Source organism: Dermacentor silvarum, chromosome 1 (assembly GCF_013339745.2).
Source record: "Dermacentor silvarum isolate Dsil-2018 chromosome 1, BIME_Dsil_1.4, whole genome shotgun sequence".
NCBI lineage: Eukaryota > Metazoa > Arthropoda > Arachnida > Ixodida > Ixodidae > Dermacentor > Dermacentor silvarum.
Window position 1 is genome coordinate 165,462,767 of NC_051154.1, and position 21,997 is coordinate 165,484,763.

The window sequence follows — 21,997 nt, forward strand, 5'->3', positions numbered from 1 at the left end:
GGGGTGTTAGAGTTGTTGAAAGTGCTGACGAGTCCAGGTACTCAACTACGCTGAGCCGGGCTGAGAGGTGGTTTCGGTGGGGGAAGAGGATGTCCTCCTGTCACGCGCTAGGAAGTCCAAGGTGGCGGAACTCCCGCAGGAGCAGTGCACGGGGTTGGTTGTGCGCCGGGCAGGCCAGCAGGAGGTGCTCCAGCGTCTCTGACTCACCGCAGGAGGCGCAGGCAGACGAGGCGGTGAGGCCAAGCCGGTGGCGCAATGCTGCTGTCCAGCAGCAGCCAATCCTCAGCCGGAGCAGGAGCGAGGTCTCCCTCCGTGCAAGGCCGCGCTGCGGGAGCTTCCGTGGGGTGTGTCCCAGAGACACGCGCTTGTCGGGATGGGCCGCCTGGAGGTGCCGCTGAAGCCGGTGCGTGGTGAAGTCGGCAGATGTGACTGCCGTACTCAAAGGGACGTCACCGTGGTGGGCACTCTTGGCCAGGGCATCAGCCTTCTCGTTGCCCGGGATGCCTACGTGAGCGGGGATCCAGTGCAGCGGAAAAGTGTTCTCCATGTGGTTGCTTGCTGGCTTTCTTATACCCTCCACCATCCTGGCATTCTCTCCCTATCCTGCCCCAACTGCAGGACAGGGCAAACCAGACGAAGTAGTGAGGGTGGGTGACAGCAGTGAAGGTTGGTGGTCCTAGCTAGGTGAACGTCCGTAGCGGGGGAGAGTTGGTCGCAAGGCAGCACGGCAGGTTTCGCACATTCCTCGGACCCACGCGACGGACACGTCTGTTCATGTTGACGAGCGAGATCGTTAGGCACGCCGTTTCCCATGCGTTTGCATGGGGTGCGGACATGGCCGCTCAAAGTGACTCGTACCATCTTGTACACGAGTGCTTGACAGACCCTTGAAAGCGCTGATGAAAGTGGCTATATGTTAAGCGTAGTAACAGCGTCATTGCCTGTGCCTTTGAATACCTCTTGCGTGCGCGTAACTCCGTTTCTTTGTCGATGAGATTATTGTTGTCTCGTTGATCGGTCGGGGTGCTGGTGGTGCAACTGAGTCACGAAAGAATGGTCTATCTTCGCGCTCGCCGCCTCAAGTGCCAGCAGCTTTCTCCGGATACTATCCACGTGTCCTGGAGTTCAGGTCACTGTGACCTTAGTTTTGTGATGGTTAAGGAATTGCTTGCACTTCAGTTTGATGGCGTGTGTCTTCGTACCACGATTCGTATGGTCTGTCGGAGGGCAGGTATACATAGCTGCTTTGTTGTCAGTATATCTGCGCCGTCTTTTGGATGTGGTTTTGAATTTGTAGCGGGTTCTAAAGGTGCCATCACTGAGGCGATGTCTCGACTTAGTCGCTGTGGTAACTGACAATATTTTACTTTCAGCTGCCGAGAATTGGAGCCTGTTTACCTTGTTGATAACGTAGACGGAGCGCCACTCGGACCACTGATGGAGGGCGAAAGGGAATTGGAATATAATCGTTACAATATATCGACTCAGATATAGTTTAATCCCTCTACAAGTCAATGTGGACATTAACATTCTTTTACGAAGTCGCAAATACGCAATTAAGTGTATTAATCAGTGCAGGGTGCGCTAGTGGGGGTGCATGAGGAGAAGAGATCACGTGAGCAGCGTGTGTCATGGGAACAAAATGATAGCTTTAACATAACCCGTTCGGTGATGCGCCAACGGCTAATGCGCGAGCTGTACCCGGCTCTAACACAGGTAGTAGGGTATGATACCGTGCTAGTTGGTGTTCCATCTTGTTTAGGCAACACAAAACGAGAAAAACGGTGGGACGCTTGTCTTCGTCCCACCTTTTTTTGCCACCCTTTGTCTCGCTTAGCGCTTCTTAAACAAGATCTAACTCCGGTACGGTGCCGCCGAGGCGAACAGTAAAAACTCATCTTGCAAATAGGTTCTCTCATCGACTGGCTATCGCCGCGATGGTCGTATCCTTACAAGACGCCTACTTCGCGATCATCAGTGGCGAACGTCGGAACGCGATGCTGTATACTCTTAGGTAAAGATTATTTCTCTGAACACGGGTCCTAACATTTCCGGCAACAGATCCGTTGTTCTAAATCAGACTAAGTGGTACCACAAAATCCGGCAGATCCCACGCCCTGTGGCAATCGATGTTATGCGAAGCAGTGTGCGGGGAGCCTACCAAGTTTACGAAACGACCATGAGAGCACCAAGACGTAGGCGGCTCTTTGATGACCTACATGACACGCATATCATAACATTCATGCCATGAGTCCTCAGCAGTCCCTTTAGCTACACCTAAGAGACCTTAAGGCACTAGCCTTAGTCATGCTCATGACTTCGACCATCAACCTTTAGCTTTTCCTTCACTTAGTACCACATCCGAACTCATATGGAATATTCCATTGGAATGGAATGGAACACCAATGGAATATTCCATTGGTGTCTGAGTGTTCATGTTTTTCGCTGAATCATTGTCATTTTTGCTGAGTTATGGGCATGACTATGACTTCTACTATCATCCTTTAGTGTTTCCTTCACTTATTACCCACGTCCGAACCCATTTCAGTGGTTTTTTTAGTCTTAATCTGTTTTCGCTGAGTCATTGTCATTTTTGCTCAGGCATGGTCATGATGATGACTTCTACCATCATCTTTTAGTGTTTCCTTTACTTAGTACCCACGTCAGAACCCATTTCAGTAGCTTTTGAGTGTTAATCCTTTTTGCTCGGTCATTGTCATGACCTACATGACACGCATGTCATGACATTTATGTCATGACCTATCGCTTATGTTCGTCATACACTCCTGTCGTACTATGCCAATTTTGGTACCTACCAAGACAACGAAACGACCATGAGAGCACAAAGAAGTAGGTGGCTAGATAGTAGACAGACAGACAGACAGACAGACAGACAGACAGACAGACAGACAAGACAGACAAGACAGACAAGACAGACAAGACAGACAAGACAGACAAGACAGACCGACCGACCGACCGACCGACGACCGAACCGACCGACCGACCGACCGACCGACCGACCGACCGACCGACCGACCGACCGACCGACCGACCGACCGACCGACCGACCGACCGACCGACCGGACGACCGACCGACCGACCGACCGACCGACCGACCGACCGACCGACCGACCGACCGACCGACCGACCGACCCCGACCCGACCGACCGACCCGACCGACCGACCGACCGACCGACCGACCGACCGACCGGACCGACCGACCGACCGCCGACCGACCGGACCGACCGACCGACCGACCGACCGACCGACCGACCGACCGACCGACCGACCGACCGACCGACCGACCGACCGACCGACCGACCGACCGACCGACCGACCGACGACCGACCGACCGACCGACCGACCGACCGACCGACCGACCGACCGACCGACCGACCGACCGACCGACCGACGACCGACCGACCGACCGACCGACCGACCGACCGACCGACCGACCGACCGACCGACCGACCGACCGACCGACCGACCGACCGACCGACCGACCGACCGACCGACCGACCGACCGACCGACCGACCGACCGACCGACCGACCGACCGACCGACCGACCGACCGACCGACCGACCGACCGACCGACCGACCGACCGACCGACCGACCGACCGACCGACCGACCGACCGACCGACCGACCGACCGACCGACGACCGACCGACCGACCGACCGACCGACCGACGACCGACCCGACCGACCGACCGACCGACCGACCGACCGACCGACCGACCGACCGACCGACCGACCGACCGACCGACCGACCGACCGACCGACCGACCGACCGACCGACCGACCGACCGACCGACCGACTGTAGCAAATGTTCACCAAGAAATGCTTCGCATTTAAAACTCGGAAAGCTGAGACTCGCGGTACGATTCCATTATGCGATCCGCCCTACGTCCAGTCGTTTACCTTTAACAACTACATAGGTAAAACACTAGTAAGGGCACAACGTCTTGTGCTCATACAAGTACAAAGACACACTGTCGATATCGCTTCCCTCCTTATCGGCGTCGTGCATTACCGAGATAACTTTTATCAAGCTTGCAAGTACAGATTACTGGATTCTGACGATGCATGATACACTGTAAGTGTTCACCGTCAAGATTTGTCTCTCGCCAGTGTAATAGCATCCCAAAAGCAGGGACGGCAGGGTGAGTTGGTGTGGCGACTTGATGAAACAGCGCCAGAGACGAACACGAAGAAATTCTATATAACTGCTTAAGCCAGCCGTCCATTGCGCTAAATAGCACTTGAACAAATCCAATATATTTTGCTTTTTTGTGTGCACCCGATCTTGATGGCTTTGTCTGTGTGAACACGTGTTTACTTTGGCCTTACATTTGCTTTGTTTAGTTCTTTCTGCCATGTTTGTGCTGTTTGTCTGCCAGGTAGCGCATATGAAAAGTTATATGAATGTGGATTATTTCCCTAGAAAGTTGAATTGAGAGTCATGTCGCTGTCTTTTTTTTTTCTTTCTTCGTGTTCGTCTTTGGCGCTGTTTCATCCTCTCATCATGTACAGCGTTCGTTTTCTTCTATGCGTATAGCTTAATGATAGAGCCGAGCTCTCAGCAGGTGACTACCCATGCAAAGACAACCTAGTCTTCAACCTTTTCGAGAATAGATAGCTCGGCTGAATGGCCTCCTCTCGACGTTCGCGATGATGATTATAAGACAGATTCTGTAGCTACCAATTAACAAACCAACTCGATGTTATGCGGCGTGTGTCATGGGAGCAAAATGATAGCTGTAACATAACCCGTTTGGTTATGCACTTAATTGACCTTTTCAGACACTACAAGGTAACGCAACTCCAAAAGGATGCGCGTTAGGTTAGTTGGTTCATCTTAGAAGGAGTGGGAAACAGCGCAAGAAGCTTGAACAGAGACTTGAAAGACACTACACGAGGCGCTGCACCGTGTCTTTCTAGTGCCTCGTTCTTTGCGCTGTTTACCACGCCTTCTATAACAAGGTAATGAACAGAATAGAACAGACCAGGTTATTGTTTGTAACCAAACATAATACAATGTATAAGAATTATACAGCTGGCACGCCAGAATTCCTAAAACGCACGATTCCAAGTCATGACTAACTGTCAGAAGAAGTGTGAATACTAAAACATGAATCTTTCATGCAATCGAGTGGCAAAGGTGCAGCAAAAGCCTTGCATAAATATAAAACAGGTTTACACGACCTCTTCTGAACGGGTAAAAAGATCGCTGAAAGCTATTGTGCCCGAAAGAAACAAAGAATGGTCAATTCAAAGTGATGGTCGATTGAAATGAATATGCAGGCTTTAATATTCACTTGATAAAGCCAAGCATATCTGTCCTTAATTCAGGAGGGTTAAACCAGATGCATTTAATACTTTAAAAGTATTAAAGGACTCTGGGTAAACTCAGGGTTAAACTTAAAGCACTACGTTCAGAGATGTATTCCTGGAAACGTGTAGCAAATGCCCAGCCTATCCACGCATGCACTATCTCATGCAGAAATCAGAAACAGTCAGTGTATTTTGCTCGCATTCTGCTTAAATAACCGTCATCGTTGACCAGACTTGCACGTAACGAATTATATGTAATTAATTACTTGTAATCAATAACATTTTTGGTAGTCTTGCAATTGATCGATGATTTTTTTTGCTCGGTAACGCCAACTGTAATTCAATAACTTTTCTCGGCAACCAATTACATGTAACCAGTTACTTTATTGACACCACAAGCTGTAACAGGTGACGCAACTTTGAGCACTTCTACAATAGAACGCCCGCGGTCGCGCCACACAGCAGCATTGCGGATGCGCATGTACAGACCGGCCAATCATGGCGCACAATGTTTGCTTCCTCATCTTAATGCTCCACCAGATGTTGGCTGATGATTGAACTAGCGCTGCTATAGCTCGATAGCTATGGCCGATTCGGACGTTGATGCCAGGAAATCAACTACGCGTAATTTTTAAGCTTTTCATTGGCCCTACCGGGAGCGCTTTCTGCGAGCCCTATAGCGCCCCAGCAAAAATGCAGCGCTGGGCTTAATAGAGGACCCAGTCGCGAGCATCGCGGCACTGCAGTAACCGCACTATTTTCCGCAATGTGTTCGTATACCTCACAACACCACCCTTTCCTACAGCGCACCAGTGCTGGTGTGTTCGCATGAAAAACGAGGGAACGTGACCAACGAAAATTTTGAAAAAGAATTGTTAGTGAAGATGAACGACGTGTGAAGGGCTGCAGAGAATGCACTGATAGAGCTGGGTCAGCTCCTTCTATTTACTTTGTTTGTCCAATGGTAATAAAGGTAGGGAACTCGATTACACTGCGCATGCAATGCACTCGATTACATTTTAGCAATTGCTCAATAAATTTCGTGGTGCAGTAGTTGTTCATCCTAACCAATTACATTTTCAATGAAATATTGCAATTGTAATTGGTTAGTTATCTTCTGTAACATGTCCAAGTCGGTCGTAGACCAATGGAAGGAGTAGCAGAAGGAAGGGGAGCATTTCCTGGATCCGCCATTGCCCGGAGTTCTCTAACCTGAACGTTAATTGGAATACCTGGGTATGTTTGCATTATCAGGTGTCTACATTCGTTTAGGCATACCTTAGCCTGCAAAGGCAAGTGACGGTCTCACGGTGGCGTCAGTTCCGCAGGAAGAGCAGCGTCATTGGTGCGTTTCGCCCTGCAGTCACTGCAGTGAGGAATGGAGCCGCCCATAGCTCAGTTAGGCAAAAATAAATGAGAATGTTGATTCCCAAACTTTTCTCAGTGGTCACACCATGAATCAATTCATGATTTGGAGAGTGCCAACGTGATTTTATTTTTTTTATTATTGCTGATTCTCTCAGATAAGAGGAGCACTGCTTGGTGTGGCATGAACGGTAAGAGAACAAAATGACAGTAGTTTGCATAAGCCATCGAAAAAAAAAACGCTTTTTTTATTCGTCAATAAGTGTTTGTTGCTGTCGGCTTTGCCAGTAAATCCGAAAACAACGTTGTGTGACAATCGGCACTCGATAAGTTTACAAGCTAATGGGTATAGTAATTTTCAGCAGCCTCGACATATAGCTGAAATGAAATTTGGAGCAATGTATCGAAGTAGCTAAGATAAGAAATCGGACACAAATGATGAGTCAGCATCTTGTGTCTATATCTCAAACACGCCCTTCTCTGATATTTCGCATAGTTGCATTTGAGACACAATTTTAAGCTATGTTGCCCAGCCCGGGTTGGCATCTAATCTGAAAATGCGGCAAATGCTCTGGGTAACGGCGGCCGCAATCATTCCGGCGTGGGGCTCTTTGTGTGCGCGGACGCTGGTGCGGAAGCTCGGCCGCGAGTGAACGACCGGAGAGACGGAAACGATGCGCTCTGTCCGGATGACGTCCAAAATAGTAGCTTTCCGCTGCTCCTCGTTTGTTTCGACTTTCGAAACAAAGACATGCGTTCAAGCGACGTGCCATGGGTGCTCTAAGCGCTTTGATACGCCGAAGGCGTCATATAAAGTCACAGCGCCGTCACCTTTTGCCCAGCACGCGGTTGGAGCATTTTGCCCAGCCTTTCGTATGCTACAACTAAACAGATGCAATAATCATCATCAATCATTTCATCATCAATCATCAATCATTTATTTATCGTGCCCAGGAACAACCGTGAGGTCTGGGTGCTGGCGCACGTATACATAGAAAAAGAAATACAGCAGGGGAGTATCAGCGAAAAAAAAAACAATGAATAAAAAATAACAATCTTGAAAAGTGTACATACATGTAACCGAAGGCGCAAAATGCATACATAAATAAAATGGAGAAGGGAAGTTGAACAATATGTGAAACTAAGACACAACAACGGAAAGCTCAGATCAGAACAAAGACATAGAGTTGAGAAAAATATCAGCAAATACAACAGGGGAATATCAGTAAAAAAGAACAATGAATAAAAAATTAACAATCTTGAAAAGAAAAGTGTACATACATGCAACCAAAGGCGCAAAATGCATACATAATAAAAAGGAGGAGAAGGGAAGTTGAACAATATGTGAAACTAAGACACAACAACGGAAAGCTGAGAGCAGAACAAAGACAAAGAGTTGTGAAAAATATCAAGGTCATGAAAGTGGGCGTTATAGAGACTCTGTATTCTATGGACGGTTGAGTGTTGGTGGTGACAGGCAGCAACATAGAAAGGTCTGTGTTCTCTGGTGATTTTGCGCGGAATGCGAAATGTGATACAACTAAGGAGTTCGGGGCACATGAGGATACCATGAAGGAGTTTGAAAAGGAAAAGCAGGTCAGCACGATTACGTCGGCAGCGATAATAATAATAATGATAATGATAATGATAATGATAATAATAATAATAATAATGATAATAATAATAATAATAATAATAATAATAAAATCCGCCTCCATTCCACCCTGTGAAAATGAATGTACAGCGAAGCTGTTGCTAACGTTAGACAAGCACCCGACGTACACGTGGCCACAAAATATTACGGACCATGAAATCTGAGAAAAAGCTGAATATGTCCACAGCCTCATAACGCAGCCGGGTATTTGCATTTTGGGTCTCGATTGGAATATGCTAACAACATTGTCGTGTACAGTTTCAATTACTGGCTGCTGCTACAGGCTGCTCGGGAATTGAATATGTTCTGAGATCCCGTGGTCCGTAAACTTTTGTGGCCAGGTGTACGTCACGCGCGCAGGCACGTGTGCGGAAGTGCAGCATACATCCTCATTCCCCTCCGCAAAGCGCAAGTACGTTATTGAACTAATTGAATTTCTCAAAGTAAATAGCGTCAGAAAACTCGTAAAGTACGACTTACACACAAGCTGCAGACATGATAGCTTCGGATTGTAATTAGAATATACGAGAATAATGGCATCGTCACGTGACGTTATCGTCTGATGACGTCATCACGTCAAACGTGACGTCACGCGATGACGACTTTGGCAAGTGATGAAGTCAGCTGATGACGTCATGCGATGCCTCTTGGAGAAGCAGAACATTGTACGCTTCCCGCTTCTTTGCACTGTTTCCGGAATCGGCCCACATGCTTGTGCGAGCTTGAGCCGTGCACGTAGACACAAAAAATCTCGACCAACTAGAGGCTAACAGCTTCGCTATAAAAGAAGATTCGGGTTGGATATGCTATCTTCTGCGGCGCGAGGCAATTTCGTTGGTAATTAAAACGCATCAATAAGTTTGATTTCAGTTTCTCGCCATCAGCTCCTGCCGCCGGCTCAGGTTTCTTGCTATGTGTTGTGCACGCTGATGTTGTCTGTAAGGTACGTGGAATCCGACGTGAAGTTGCGGTGACTTCGTGCGATTTATTGGTATGTCGAGAGAAGACACCGACATATAAACTCCATCCATGATCTAAGGACAGCCCGGCGCACGCAAAACAAGATACAGCGTCGCATTGATAAACTGAATTCTCAACGGTGGACGCAGTATTGTGAATCCCTAGACCACCTCAAACCTCTGTCTCATATAAGGAGAACCGCGCAAGGCGTATTTGCCGAACAACGCCTTCCTTACAAAGCCTTGGCGCTTTTCCAACGTCGACAGGATATTGAAGTAGCAGAATATTTCTGTGCGAGGATTGCCGGCCAATCTACTTGCACAAACTTCCTTGCTACTAATAGCATTCCACATTCACGGGATTCACGCATGGGCCTGGCTTTCACCACTCAGGAGTTCGATGCGGCTCTTGCATTGTGTTATCGGTCGAACCAGATGGCGAATCGCCCCGCGTCTTGTGCCAATTCGGCGAACGGGTGCGAAATGCGCTGCTGGACATAATAAACGTATCCTGGCGGGATGGAAACGTTGCTCAAGAATGAAAGACCAGCCGCCCGGTACCACTCCTCAAACCTGGCAAGTCTCGTTTAGAGCTCACGTCATACCGCCCAATCGCGCTTGCTATAGTTGCGTAGGGATGTTGGAACGAATTATCCTCGTCAGACTGTCAGACCGGAGTGGTACCTGGAACGCCTACAACGTTTATTCAACTACTATGGCCGATTTTTGACGTCTCCGTTGCTCCATTGACAATGCCATCAATCTTGTTACTTACGCTCAACATCAATGGTTTTTTTGTCGCCGTGTTTCTTGACGTAAAAGGAACTTAACACCATGTGTCTCATGACGCCATACCTGATGCTCTTGGCCTTGGTGGTCGAGTGTAGCACTGGACCCGTAGCTACTTACACATGAGGTCTTCCTTTTTGTACGCCGATCTCAGCCCGACCTCTCTACACTACACACACCGTGGTGTTTCCCAAGGTGGCATCTTGAGCCCCGCCCTAGTCAACCTTGTTCTGATCGGTCTCGTGGAACGCATATCAAGTTCTGTCCAGGAGCGCTATAACGTGAAATGATTCCAAACTGTTTTGATTCCAATTTCTGCAATCAGCCTCCACGATTGGTCAAAACATTTTCGGGCCACTCCCAACTTCGCCTGTCTGTCACGCGACGTCACGAAAACCGCGATAGCTCCCCATCTAGACACGTGGCAATATAACGTGTACACACTGATTATGCATGATTAAACCGCACAAAAGAAAAATAACCATTCCTGATTCGACGCCTTTTCACCATTAGCCCTCTGCTATTGGTTCAATGTTTTCAGGCTACGCCCACTTCGCCTGTTTGTCACGCGACCTCACAAAACCACGAGAACTCACCACGTCATAGTGACGTGTACGCGAAAAAAATGCATTTATATGCCGAACAAAACTGAAAATTATTCTGAATAGCCACAGACTGCCCCGTTCCGAAAGGAATAGAAGATGCTGCCCGCCGATCGCTCAGGCCCTCGCTACTCGCACCTGCCGGTGAGCATGTATTTATTTGCGCGTGATAAACATTTTTGCGTGGCAGTAAAACGTTATCGAGCCCTTTCGGCATGCATACGACATCGCTCTGTCAACTCTTCCTTGCTGAGGATCCGTCTTAGCGGCATTCTTATCCTTCCGTTGCACGCCGCCGCGATTTTCGACCAGCCACCGCAAGCTAAGTAAGGCGAAGCGGACCAATCGGAGAAGCGGTTATCTATTTTCAATGTGCTGGCTCGGCCCCATCGAAGCCCTCTCCACTAGAGCGTGCTCCTCGCCTCTTGTCAGCGAATTAGATAAGAAACACCGCTGAGTGTAGACAATGTTATTGGTTTTGAAAACGAACAAAGGTGACCTCCTATAAACTATATGAGAGTGTTTGATTGGGTTGTTCAGACAACGCCGCGGGTCACCACCCGATGCTTGCGTCGGTGGTTACGTAAATTTGACGTCAGGAGTTCGGAATCAAAACAGTTTGGAATCCTTTTACGTTATAGCGCCTCAGGTATAAATGTACGCAGATGACATCCGCGTCTGGACGTCAGGTGTTAACGTCTTCAGAAGCTCGCGAGGCTTAAAAAAGCAGCGACTTCAATCTCGGCGTACCTTAGCAAACATGGGGCGGAATTCACTAAGCGAACTTACGCACAAATTTTGGCGCAAGAGAATTTTATGAAAAAAGCGTATTCACAAAGCTAAAACTGTTCGTGTAAGCTCAGCAATGCCCGCAAGCTTGCTTGTAAAAAAGCGTGTATGTAATGGTAGCACGAGTGCGAACTTCAGTACGTGGGCCAATAGTAGGCCTAAGTCGATTCACAAAAAACTAAACAGCCGTCGCAGCTGGCGACTTCAGAAGAAATTTCTACTATAGGGGGGTAGCAGTCTTACGAACGTAATTATGTCTATCTTCGGCGCTCGAGCTGACGCGTGTAAGCTTTGGAACGCGTTGTTGCGGCCGATTGGCCAGAGGCTACAACTGATAACCGAGTATAACACGTGCTTAAATCTTTGTGGCGCGCTCCGATTTGCCATTTCAAAGTGCATTGAGCAGTTTAGGGGCATAATTGTATTGGGCGTGCGCTCTGTGGAAGACAGTAACATTAATGCTGGACTGCGAACTTATGCTTAATGCTTGGTAGGCTGTGTTTCTTTATGCGCGCAATAGCCTGACTTTGCATACTGGTCATGACACTCTGTTGGATGTTAGCAAATAGAAGTGCAGTGTCCGTCCCTGACAGTCGTCAAGTTTGTAACTGTTGTGTTTTGAGCACTTCTGTCGTTCTTTTTTTACAGCGAAGCTGTCTATGGCTTGGATCCGGGATTTTATGGCGTCCGCGCGGAGAAACTCTCCCCTAAAAGTGAGAGTGAAAGTGCCAACAACAAAAGCAAACGCATATCGCCGCTCGCGTCGAAGCTCGGTTTAACGGCCACCTGTGTCTAAAACGATGTGTCTCTGTGAATGTATGGCGTAGTGCGTGACGTAGTGTCTGCCTGATAAGGCGACCAAGGGGAAAGGGTTGACGCCCCTCGGAGCGAACGCGCTCGTGCCACTGCTCACGCATTCGTCGTCTTCCACAGCTGGCTCCGTTGCCGCTCATCATTCCAGCGTAGAATTTCACTTCTGTCGTCGTGATAAGGAGGCCGCGTTTACAGGGGTATGAGCCATTGCTTAAGGGAATATGTCCATCTTAGGTGACGGGCAGATTTAATAACCAAGGTGATACGTGAATGCGTGTGCGTAATTATCGTTACGATGACCACCGATCAGGACAATAAATATGTTCGTACATTTGTTCAATATTCTGTGTCACCTCTGTACCGTGCGCTAAACAGCTTCGCTGCTCATACACCTTCACAAAGTGGAATGGCATATGATTTTTTTTTAGTTTGAGCTTTCTCTTACTCATAGGGCTGCGGATGATAATTTTGTCCAATGATTTTTAGCCTATAATTCTGCATGTGAGATTGAACAACAAAAACTCTCCTAACCGTTTCTAATTATCAAAACTTGTTGCTGCTGCACGATTCGATGTCGTCTTGCGCGCTGTTAGCCCCAGCCTTCTATTAAATAGCTCATAGTGTCAACTCAGCATCAACTTCAAGCGACGTAGTGTCTGTGCCCACGGTTTTGCTCATCCTGTGGCCTACGGTATGAGACCCGCATGTATGACACACACACGCACACGCACACGCACACGCACACGCACACACACGCACACACAAACACGGGAGGGTAAGGATTGGAAGATAGCGCTGCGCACGCGCTCATAAGCTGCTCGTTATAGGATATCCGTGAAAGCTGACGGTGCTGACTCCGGCACATACTTGCCAAGTTCTCTCAGCTCATTTAGTCAACACACGTAAACGTTCCAACTCCCTTTTACCCCGTATCCATCACGAAAAAGAACTTTGCAAGGCAAAGTTTAGACTATTGTAAAAAGGGGTTCTGTACTTTGCATGACCTCACTGCTTAATATACTGCTTTGATTTACATAGCAGTATATTACATAGCAGTCAGTGACATAGCCAGGAGGTTACACACTGGTACCCTGTACCCCACCCACTTCTCCACTCCTCACCCTCCCCGTTTTCGGTCAAGTGCGTGCCCCCCCCCCCCCCCCCCCCCTGAACAAAATTTGCTGCTGCGCCACTGATAGCAGTACTTTACATATCAGTACTTTACATAGCTTTACATAGCCTTAGTGAGCGCGCATCGGCAATGGAAGCGTTTAGAGGAACGATTCATCACTGCGGAGGCTGGAATATGAAATACTGGATGTATGTACGACAAGGGCTACTGAAAAAACCTGTCGTGCAGTTTCACTGGATAACTGCTTCATGTGCAGTGGCTATTGCGATAACATCCAATGCTATAGGCTTTCGTCCGCCTAAACACTCGCGGGACCGTTCAGAATATCTGATAACCAATTGTAACGCTGTAACACACATTGTATTTTTTGAGACCAAGGACATCGAAAGTACTTGGTACATGAAAGAAAAAGGGGGTCCGGGAAGCGGGAACAACAGTTATTTGCCTCGCACTGTGCAGTCCGGCCGGAGGCATGCAATCAACGCGAAGACTCGGGTGGCGAAGCGATGCCTCCACCACACTTCCACTTATTTCGGCTTCTACGCCATTGTTTAAAACTCAAGCCGCAAGTTACTGCTCACAGAAGAGACAGAGGGGAGAAAAAATTCCGGCAAGAACGACAAGCTTTTTGTTGCTGTTGTTCTCTCGGGCAAGGGGGCGTGTGTGGAAGCTATACAATGTGGACAGGAAGATGCGTTCAATTCGTCGCTCGTCATTTGGTTGTCCTGCACGTCTGAAGTTGCGTGGCGAGAGTGGCGAGCGTTGACAGACCGGTGGCGAGAGCGGGACCAGTAGCAGCGTAACGGCCGCGCGCCTCTGCTCGCCAGAGCGGCGGAGGCCACCGGCCGAGGAGGAGCATGGAGCATCGCACGGGGCGCCAAGCAGCGTCACGGCCGCCCGGCACACTTGCCGCCGCCTTCGGAGCTGCTGCTGCTGCTACCCGCCGCCGCCGCTGCTGCTGCTGCTGCTGCCTGTGACCCCTGGACCACCACACCCGCTGCGCGCATCCTCTTCTGCGCGCAACCGTGTGCTGTGACACCCGCCACCAAAGATGACGCTGCGGCTCGTAGGGCCCGCGCTTCCGCTCGTGCTGCTCGTCGGAGGCACGTCTGCCAGGGTGAGTCCGAGAGCGTCTAGCACGTGTCTTGAGGGAACGGAGTTATTTGGCTCGTGTTTCCCTGGAACCAGGCCTCAGATTCAGAAAACCGTCTGCATAGGCAAGGACTACACTTGCTAGTACTTGTCCCTCCAATCGGAGGGATTTTAGCGTAGGAAGTCATAGCGAACTCAACTCACCGGCCAACCAATGACAGTGTTTACGCGGCGTTTGCGAAAAGGAGTAGCTTTATTTTGAGTCGCAAAACTTCACTGCGTGATTCTAATTTGTTAATTTGGGGCGCTGCCGCTCACGTTGTACAGCGAGCCGATGACAAAGTGGTAGCCGATATTCCAGGCACTCAGAAACCGCATTTGTCTACGACTACAGTAGTAAGCATCCGATTCTCTTCTCCAGGAGCTGATAGAAAAGAAAGCTCCTCAGTTACCATTGTGTATGGAACACCATGAAACAAGCACAGCCAAGCTCATCGAATTCGTATGAATCCAGTCCGGTAATACTTTGCTTGAGGAAATATATAGGTAAGGCTGCTCGCGGCCGCCGGAAAGAACGCTAAACTATAGACAAGAGCGAGAAATGCACAGGATAGGGGACAGCAGCATTCTGCCCTGTCCGCCTTTCCCCTAAGTTTCGTTTTACGCGCATGTTGGCATCAAGAACCAATACCTAACAAGTAAGCCAGCTCAGAACAGCCGATTGATCAATTCGAGTCCGCGATTTCACATAAGCACTGAAATTTATTTTTCATTCATGTAGAACTTCACGTGATTGAGAAGTATCTACATATGACCGCGCTCAACTTTTGAGCTTTTTCTCGCGTCACACTTGTTTCCAGACGCTGGTTGCGAAGAGGGGCACTGGTAGATATATAGTCAGCCTGGAACCCTCGACAACCAACTTGAGCTGTGTCTCCAAGCATAACTTTACATTCTCCAACTATTACGAGAGGAAACAGCTGGACTGTCGTCAGTGACAGTTCACACAACGTTAGAAAGGAAAAATAAGGAGAACAAAAAATGTGCGTAGCATTTTGCAAATTCTTTAAGATGTGCTGCTGCTGGCACCGAGTCTTCTCAGTATTCACCGCAGTGCTTTAATATTCAACGAAGAAACACTTGTGCACATTTACGTATAAATACTTGTCTGCAAAGCAGGAAAACAGCTGAACTGAGGCAGCGTGGCCTTGTGTACTTATTCGCTGACGCAATATCCTGGCGCAGAAGAAATAGAGGACGGATGAATGAGGGCGTGAGCAGAGGGGCCAGGGCAGACGCAATACTGCCCTTGCCCCTCTTCTGGCATACGCGCTCTCTGTTATGTCGTCCCTAGGTGTCGAGAAGTATACCGCCGCTGTCACGCAGGCCGCGAGAAGTGTGCCCTCTGCGGTTCACGAGCCCCGCTCCTGGTTGTTCTTTGCTGCACGTGTAGACTGCCACCAGACCGAGCACTTTACCTCCCCTCCGAAATGTGTTTGTTGGGAGCGACGGTGAGCCCTGTAGTATACCGGTTTTGAAACGCTGTACGCATCGCTTTCCAAAAAGTTTTTGATGGGCCATAGATAACTTCGACTTTCGTAAACTGTTAGACACGATGGTACTGAATACTGAAAGTAAAGTGTTGCATAGGCAATATTTGCGCTATGGCGCACACTGCGGTTGAAGCCGGCGATGGCGATTTAACATTTGAATGTGAAATGACACTTTACTGAACCTTGAACGATCAACTATAAGCTGATGGCTGAAGCACTAACGCGCAAGCGTATTACATGACATGATATGGCAGGAACCTGTAGTTGAGTGTGTGCGTGTGTATATGTAGACGCCAAGTTTCACTCCGTTGTGCAACCAAGCTCATGAACTGCAACTAAACAGGTGCTATAGACTTAGTTTGTACGCATTTTGTACTTGACTTTGTTTGAGCGCGGATCGCCCTTCCCGTTTAGGTATGACAGTTAAGATATACTATGTGTAGCACATGTCGAGGCCTGGAACATTCAGGTTCATACACATGTAAAATGGAGTAGCAGGAGGCAAGCGCCCTTTCAACCTCTCCAGATGGTCCGCGGTAAATTAAAAGAAAAGGGATAACCGGAATAACCTATACGACGCCGATCTAATGAACGCATTTTTGTTTAACCCGACACATACGATTTTTACTTGAAAACATGTTAACACCGAGACTAAAAAAGCCATACGATGATATTTAGCCAGAAAAGATAATTCTGTGAAATTATAGCTGTAGCATACAACCAATAAGTATGTTTTTTTCTTCTTGCATTTCGGTGCGGACTTTTACAATTATGTTGTACGCTTTATGTTACAAGTGCACTTCAAGAAACGTTTCACGTCAGTCGCTTTGTTCTCTTTCTTCTTTAATGGCAGTGTGTGCACCTCCACAGCATCGGAGTATTTAGAGGGTTGATTTCTGGGCGTATACGGCCTAGCAGGTTTGGTTTCGCCACGATATGTGCCTACGACCGGTAGTGAAGCAATACAGGGAAAAGAACTCAATTTGGCGTTCGCAGAAATAAAAAAAAAAAAGTGCCGAACGTAATCCGTTGTGTTCCCTGAGTTCCACGCACAACCGCAGCTGCTATACAATCAATACAATTTAGCAGCTGCGATAGAACCTCGAAAAGCGCTAAGTTCTCAAATTCCGCCAAAATGCCAGGGGATACTCGAGGGCTTTCTCGATGTGCTCCTGACTGATAGGTTCGCATTGCTGGATGCACGGATGCTGAAAAGTCGGCCAATGGTTACACCTCACCGAGGAGATGCTAAACAATGCGCATTTCGGCGTTGTGAACGCATGTGAAGTGGTTGCTTTCTCGAGCAGAAAATCAGGGCCTCAATGAGCCTGGAGTGTTATATTTTACACCAGTTATATACAACACAGTATCATTTGCACGCGTATACCACGTGTTCCAGCTAATGTGAGCCAAACTGTTCAACGAAAGACAATATTAAAAAAAAAAAAAAAACATGGTGCAAGATGCGCTTATACGACCTACATTGTCTGACGACCGAACAGCGTCGGTCTTAAAATCGTACCTTGCACCACGTGGTGTTATTTGAATCGTTTGTTTTTTTTTCTTTTTTATTATATATTTTTTGAGCAGCTTGGATAAAGTTAGCTGTGACACCCTAAATATGTGACTGCGGGCGTGTTCATGTGCAGGCTAACTCCGTGAGCATTTGGGCGAGGCACGTCGAAACTGCAGCGCCGAAAACCCAGAGAATCATACCGTTATACTCCCGTTTCCACAAGTCACCAGGCTAACAATTTCACACGCTGTCTTAGACCTGCGACACCGTGGTACGCACCATAATACATTTACTGTGTGGCTTTGATCGCGGCTTCCGACGTCCTTCGACTGAGATGGAGTGTGTCCCGCTACGTACTTCAGGCACAGCGAGCGGCCTCTGTTTCCCTCGTAGCTCAATTTATCGCCTGGCCATGGATGGTAGATTGAGAGCACGCGGTCACTGGTGGACGCACAGCCTTATATGTACAATGTCGCTATGCTCTACTGGTCTTCAGCACATGCTGATCGCATAGCTGCTGGCAGGGGCGTACTAGAGGCGAGCGTCTTGCTATATACGAAAAGTCGATAACATGACACGCAGCAATGCTAATACAAGGAGTGCAGGCTCTACTTGTGAAAAGCTGGAGACGTGAAAAATAAACTGTTCTAAATATTTTATTGACTCCACGCATCTATTCCTCTCACTAACATATTTCGCATTCTTGCCGTAAATAGAGGCCATCTTTAATTAGGGAGATAAAAAGGTACTTCAGAAACATGCAACCCTCCTTCCATTTCACGCTTTTTTTTTCATAACCTTGTAGTGACAGGTGCGGACAGTTGGCCTTCCGGCGAAGTTTATGAGGAGAGCCCAAAGGCGTCCCCTAAACGTCTCTCTGGCATCGCCACTGGCCGAGTACACCGTAAGGTCAATACGCGACGCTTTTCGGGGTAAGAAAGATCGCTCTTGTTTCACTATACGTTGAAGAAAAACATTCAAAAGAGATAAGAAAAAAACGCTGTTTGTCTCCTACGAAAGATAGACGGCTGCCCTGAAGCTGTGCATGGTCCACACAGGGGCGTGGAAAAATGACTTCTTACAAGGACTCGACGGCAAGGACATGTCCTAGTAGAAGGACATGCCCTAGACGCAGGTGGTAATGAAGTGGGTTTATCACCCGTTTACGAATAATAAATGTGCAGCTTTTACACCGCCGTGGCCGTCGCATTCTGCGTGCAACGTGTCCCTTGCATCTCGCAGTCGTAACCTCCTGCCTAAGGAACCAAGGTGCAGCGTGCGGAGTACTGTTTCCGAGTTTTTGGCTTTATTGGCTGCTAAGAATTCGTTCGTCTCGATGAGTGAACGCCAGAAGAGAGCCGATGGGTTTGTACATCTAAAAGTACTAACATGTGTAACGTGAATACGACAAAAAAAGAACTAAGTCGAGTTGGATCCACAGCACCTATGATCACTGGCTTCATGCTACGCATCGACGACGCTTTCCAAGACGGATATTTCTTTAGACTATGTAGAGCCGTTGGCTCTGTAGCAGCCTCCCCACGTCCTAAAAGTGTTGGCCTATCTGAGTCGGCTTCTCAAGTCTGCTGGCACAGTCCTGTTGAACCGACTGCAGCAGGCGTTTCTTTGGATCAGTTACGGTAAAGCTAAGAATTCGAATACTTGCCGAACGTTGTAAAACAGTTGATGCTTAGAAACTTGCCTATGCTGTACCAGCACGAGAAAAAGGATAACAAAAATTAACTGACTGAATAATTAATAATTAGTTGCCCTTGGACATCAGGGGTGCTGTAGTTAGAACACGAGCGTTCTTGCACTTCAACACAGTCGCAACTCGGAAGTGCGCGTCTGGGAAAACGGGCGCTACCTCGTGTCCAGCACGACATATAAAAAAAGGAACAGAACAGAAGAGGAAGGTAGAGAGGTTAACCGGGAGAACACACGGATCTGGGAGTGCAGGAATATTTAAAGATGTTTAGGGATAAATAGAAGTCTTTGAAGATGTAGGGAATTTCAAGATATTTAATAATAAAAAAATTATATTGGCGTTTCTTGGAAAACATTCGAGACACGCAATTATATGGTGTGACCATTTTTTTTTTCAGGAGCTCACTGAGAAGAATAGCATTTAGATTCTGCAAACGTGTTTGCATGTCTTATTATGTAGCATGACGTTTGATAACTTCTGCTGTAGACGATTACACTCAATAAACCTGCACTCGCGTAACTCTGCCTAGAAGAGCGAGAAGAATAAGGATATCTGAGGTGCTCAATTTTTTTTGTTAGTCACAACCATACGAAGAAACAGACAATCAAGCCAGAGAAAGCGTGTATAGGAGAAGTTAATTGCAATGTAATTGAAATCTAGAAAAAGTAAGGTAAAACGAAACGAAAGCGGACGAAGAGCTATACTTGCCGCCAGGTGGGAGCCGAATCCAGATTTCTGCGTTACGCGTGCAATGCTTTGCCAAATAACGCTATTCCACGGTGGCCATCCTCCCGTTCCCTTTCTTGGGTATTTGTGTATGTGAACAAGACTCTCACGCACTTCTGTGGTTCAAAAGGATGTTCCACATCCACAGCCTTGGCCGGCGACGCGGCGGCAAATGCCCGCGCCGCCGTCGACTCGAGGGCATCCGTACGATGGGAACGGCGCGGCTAAATCACTACACTTGCTTTAGTGGCATGTCCACAATGCTGCAAGCACAATCGGGGGCAATCGGTAGGTCTCCCCGTCCGTATGCACCCAAGTGAAGGCACCCAAGTGAAGCTTATTGAAGTTAGGAGGGCAACACCGTCTGGCGGTACTGCAGTGAACCGAGCTGCGCGTCACGGGACTGGACTCTCCACTCTCGTTGGTGGAAGCCCACGCGGCATCGCGATGCGAGGCATTCTTTTCTACTCCCTACAGAAACCGGTAGCAATGCGATTTCCGTCTGCGCGGCCGTCAAAACGACGCCCGCGCGTCGATCGCGCGCGCGCCGTGCGGATTCAGCTGAACACTTCCAGGGCCCAAGAAAGTGGACGGAAGGATGGCCACAGCAGTAGCTTAATTGATAAAGTGGCGCATGTGGTATGCAGAATATGTGGATTCAGCTGCCTTCTGCAGTAAGTCAACTTTTCGTCCGCTATCATTTTCTTTTACCTTACTATTTTTACATTTAAATTAAACAGAACAATTCATTTCCTCTATGCTTTCTCTGGCTTCATTGTCGGCTTCTTTATCTGCATAAAAGACGGACTGGGCCGTGTGATATGCTCACAGTTTCATTCATTTTACTATAGAACAGGAGAGGAACATTGTGAGGCTGCTTTATAAATAACATTGGAAACGCGTGGAAACGCTGGAAACGAGCGGATGGAGAATTTCACGCTCTCAGCAGCCAGAAGTTCCCGACTATGAGAAAGCTTTGTGGGCAGGCGCCATTGTTCGTCACATTCCAGTGAGGCTATCGAGGAGATATTGTATCACATCAACGAGATCAAGATACAGACCAGCAGCAGTGTGCATAAAGTGCGGGAACTAAGAGGCGTACTGTTAGCAACACACACACACACACACACACACACACACACACACACACACACACACACACACACACACACACACACACACACACACACACACACACACACACACACATATATATATATATATATATATATATATATATATATATATATATATATATATATATATATATATATATATATATATATATATATATGTGTGTGTGTGTGTGTGTGTGTGTGTGTGTGTGTGTGTGTGTGTGTGTGTGTGTGTGTAGAGTAAGTTGCTGTCATTGTTCAATTACGCAGTGACGCGTTGATTATATGGAAATATACCTATATGTATACTGTTAATTTCTAGAATTAATCACCTTGTCGACTTGAATGTGGCGCCTCATTTTGCTGTAATGCCCTCGTCGAATCGAACCTCAGCAGAAAGCAATGCGTTTGCTCATGCGCTGTAGACCAAATTTTCATTTATAGCCATAATCTTGATATTCGTCAAGCGATTTCTGAAGTTTTTTTACGCAGTATAGTTAAAAATCCTTCGTGTTCTGATATAGATAGCCTTTTCTATAGGGAAAACTTAAGAGCACACAAAAGTATTCGGAATGCAACTTTGGCAATACGACTGCCTTAGTATACCTATGAAAAAAGAAGAGAATCAAAAGGCGGCTGTTTGCACCAAAGAGAGCAGAAAATAAATAAATAAATAAATAAATAAATAAATAAATAAATAAATAAATAAATAAATAAATAAATAAATAAATAAATAAATAAATAAATAAGAACGAAAGAAAAACCATACGAATGTTGAAGTTTCTAACTTTTCTTGGAAACAAATTCCGGGAAATTTCGGCAATTGGAGGCTGGCAACACTGGAAGCTT

General features: G+C 47.6%; 1 protein-coding gene across 1 annotated transcript in view; it reads left to right on the forward strand.

Annotated features, from left to right (window-relative positions):
* Positions 1-14,275: 14,275 nt before the first annotated feature.
* The window catches only part of LOC119436365 (protein spaetzle 5), a 64,511-nt gene continuing 56,789 nt past the window's right edge, over positions 14,276-21,997 (forward strand). Inside the window, exon 1 of the mRNA XM_037703183.2 lies at positions 14,276-14,555. Coding sequence (XP_037559111.1) covers positions 14,490-14,555 — 66 coding nt within the window. The 5' untranslated portion in view covers positions 14,276-14,489. The remainder of the gene's footprint in view (positions 14,556-21,997) is intronic.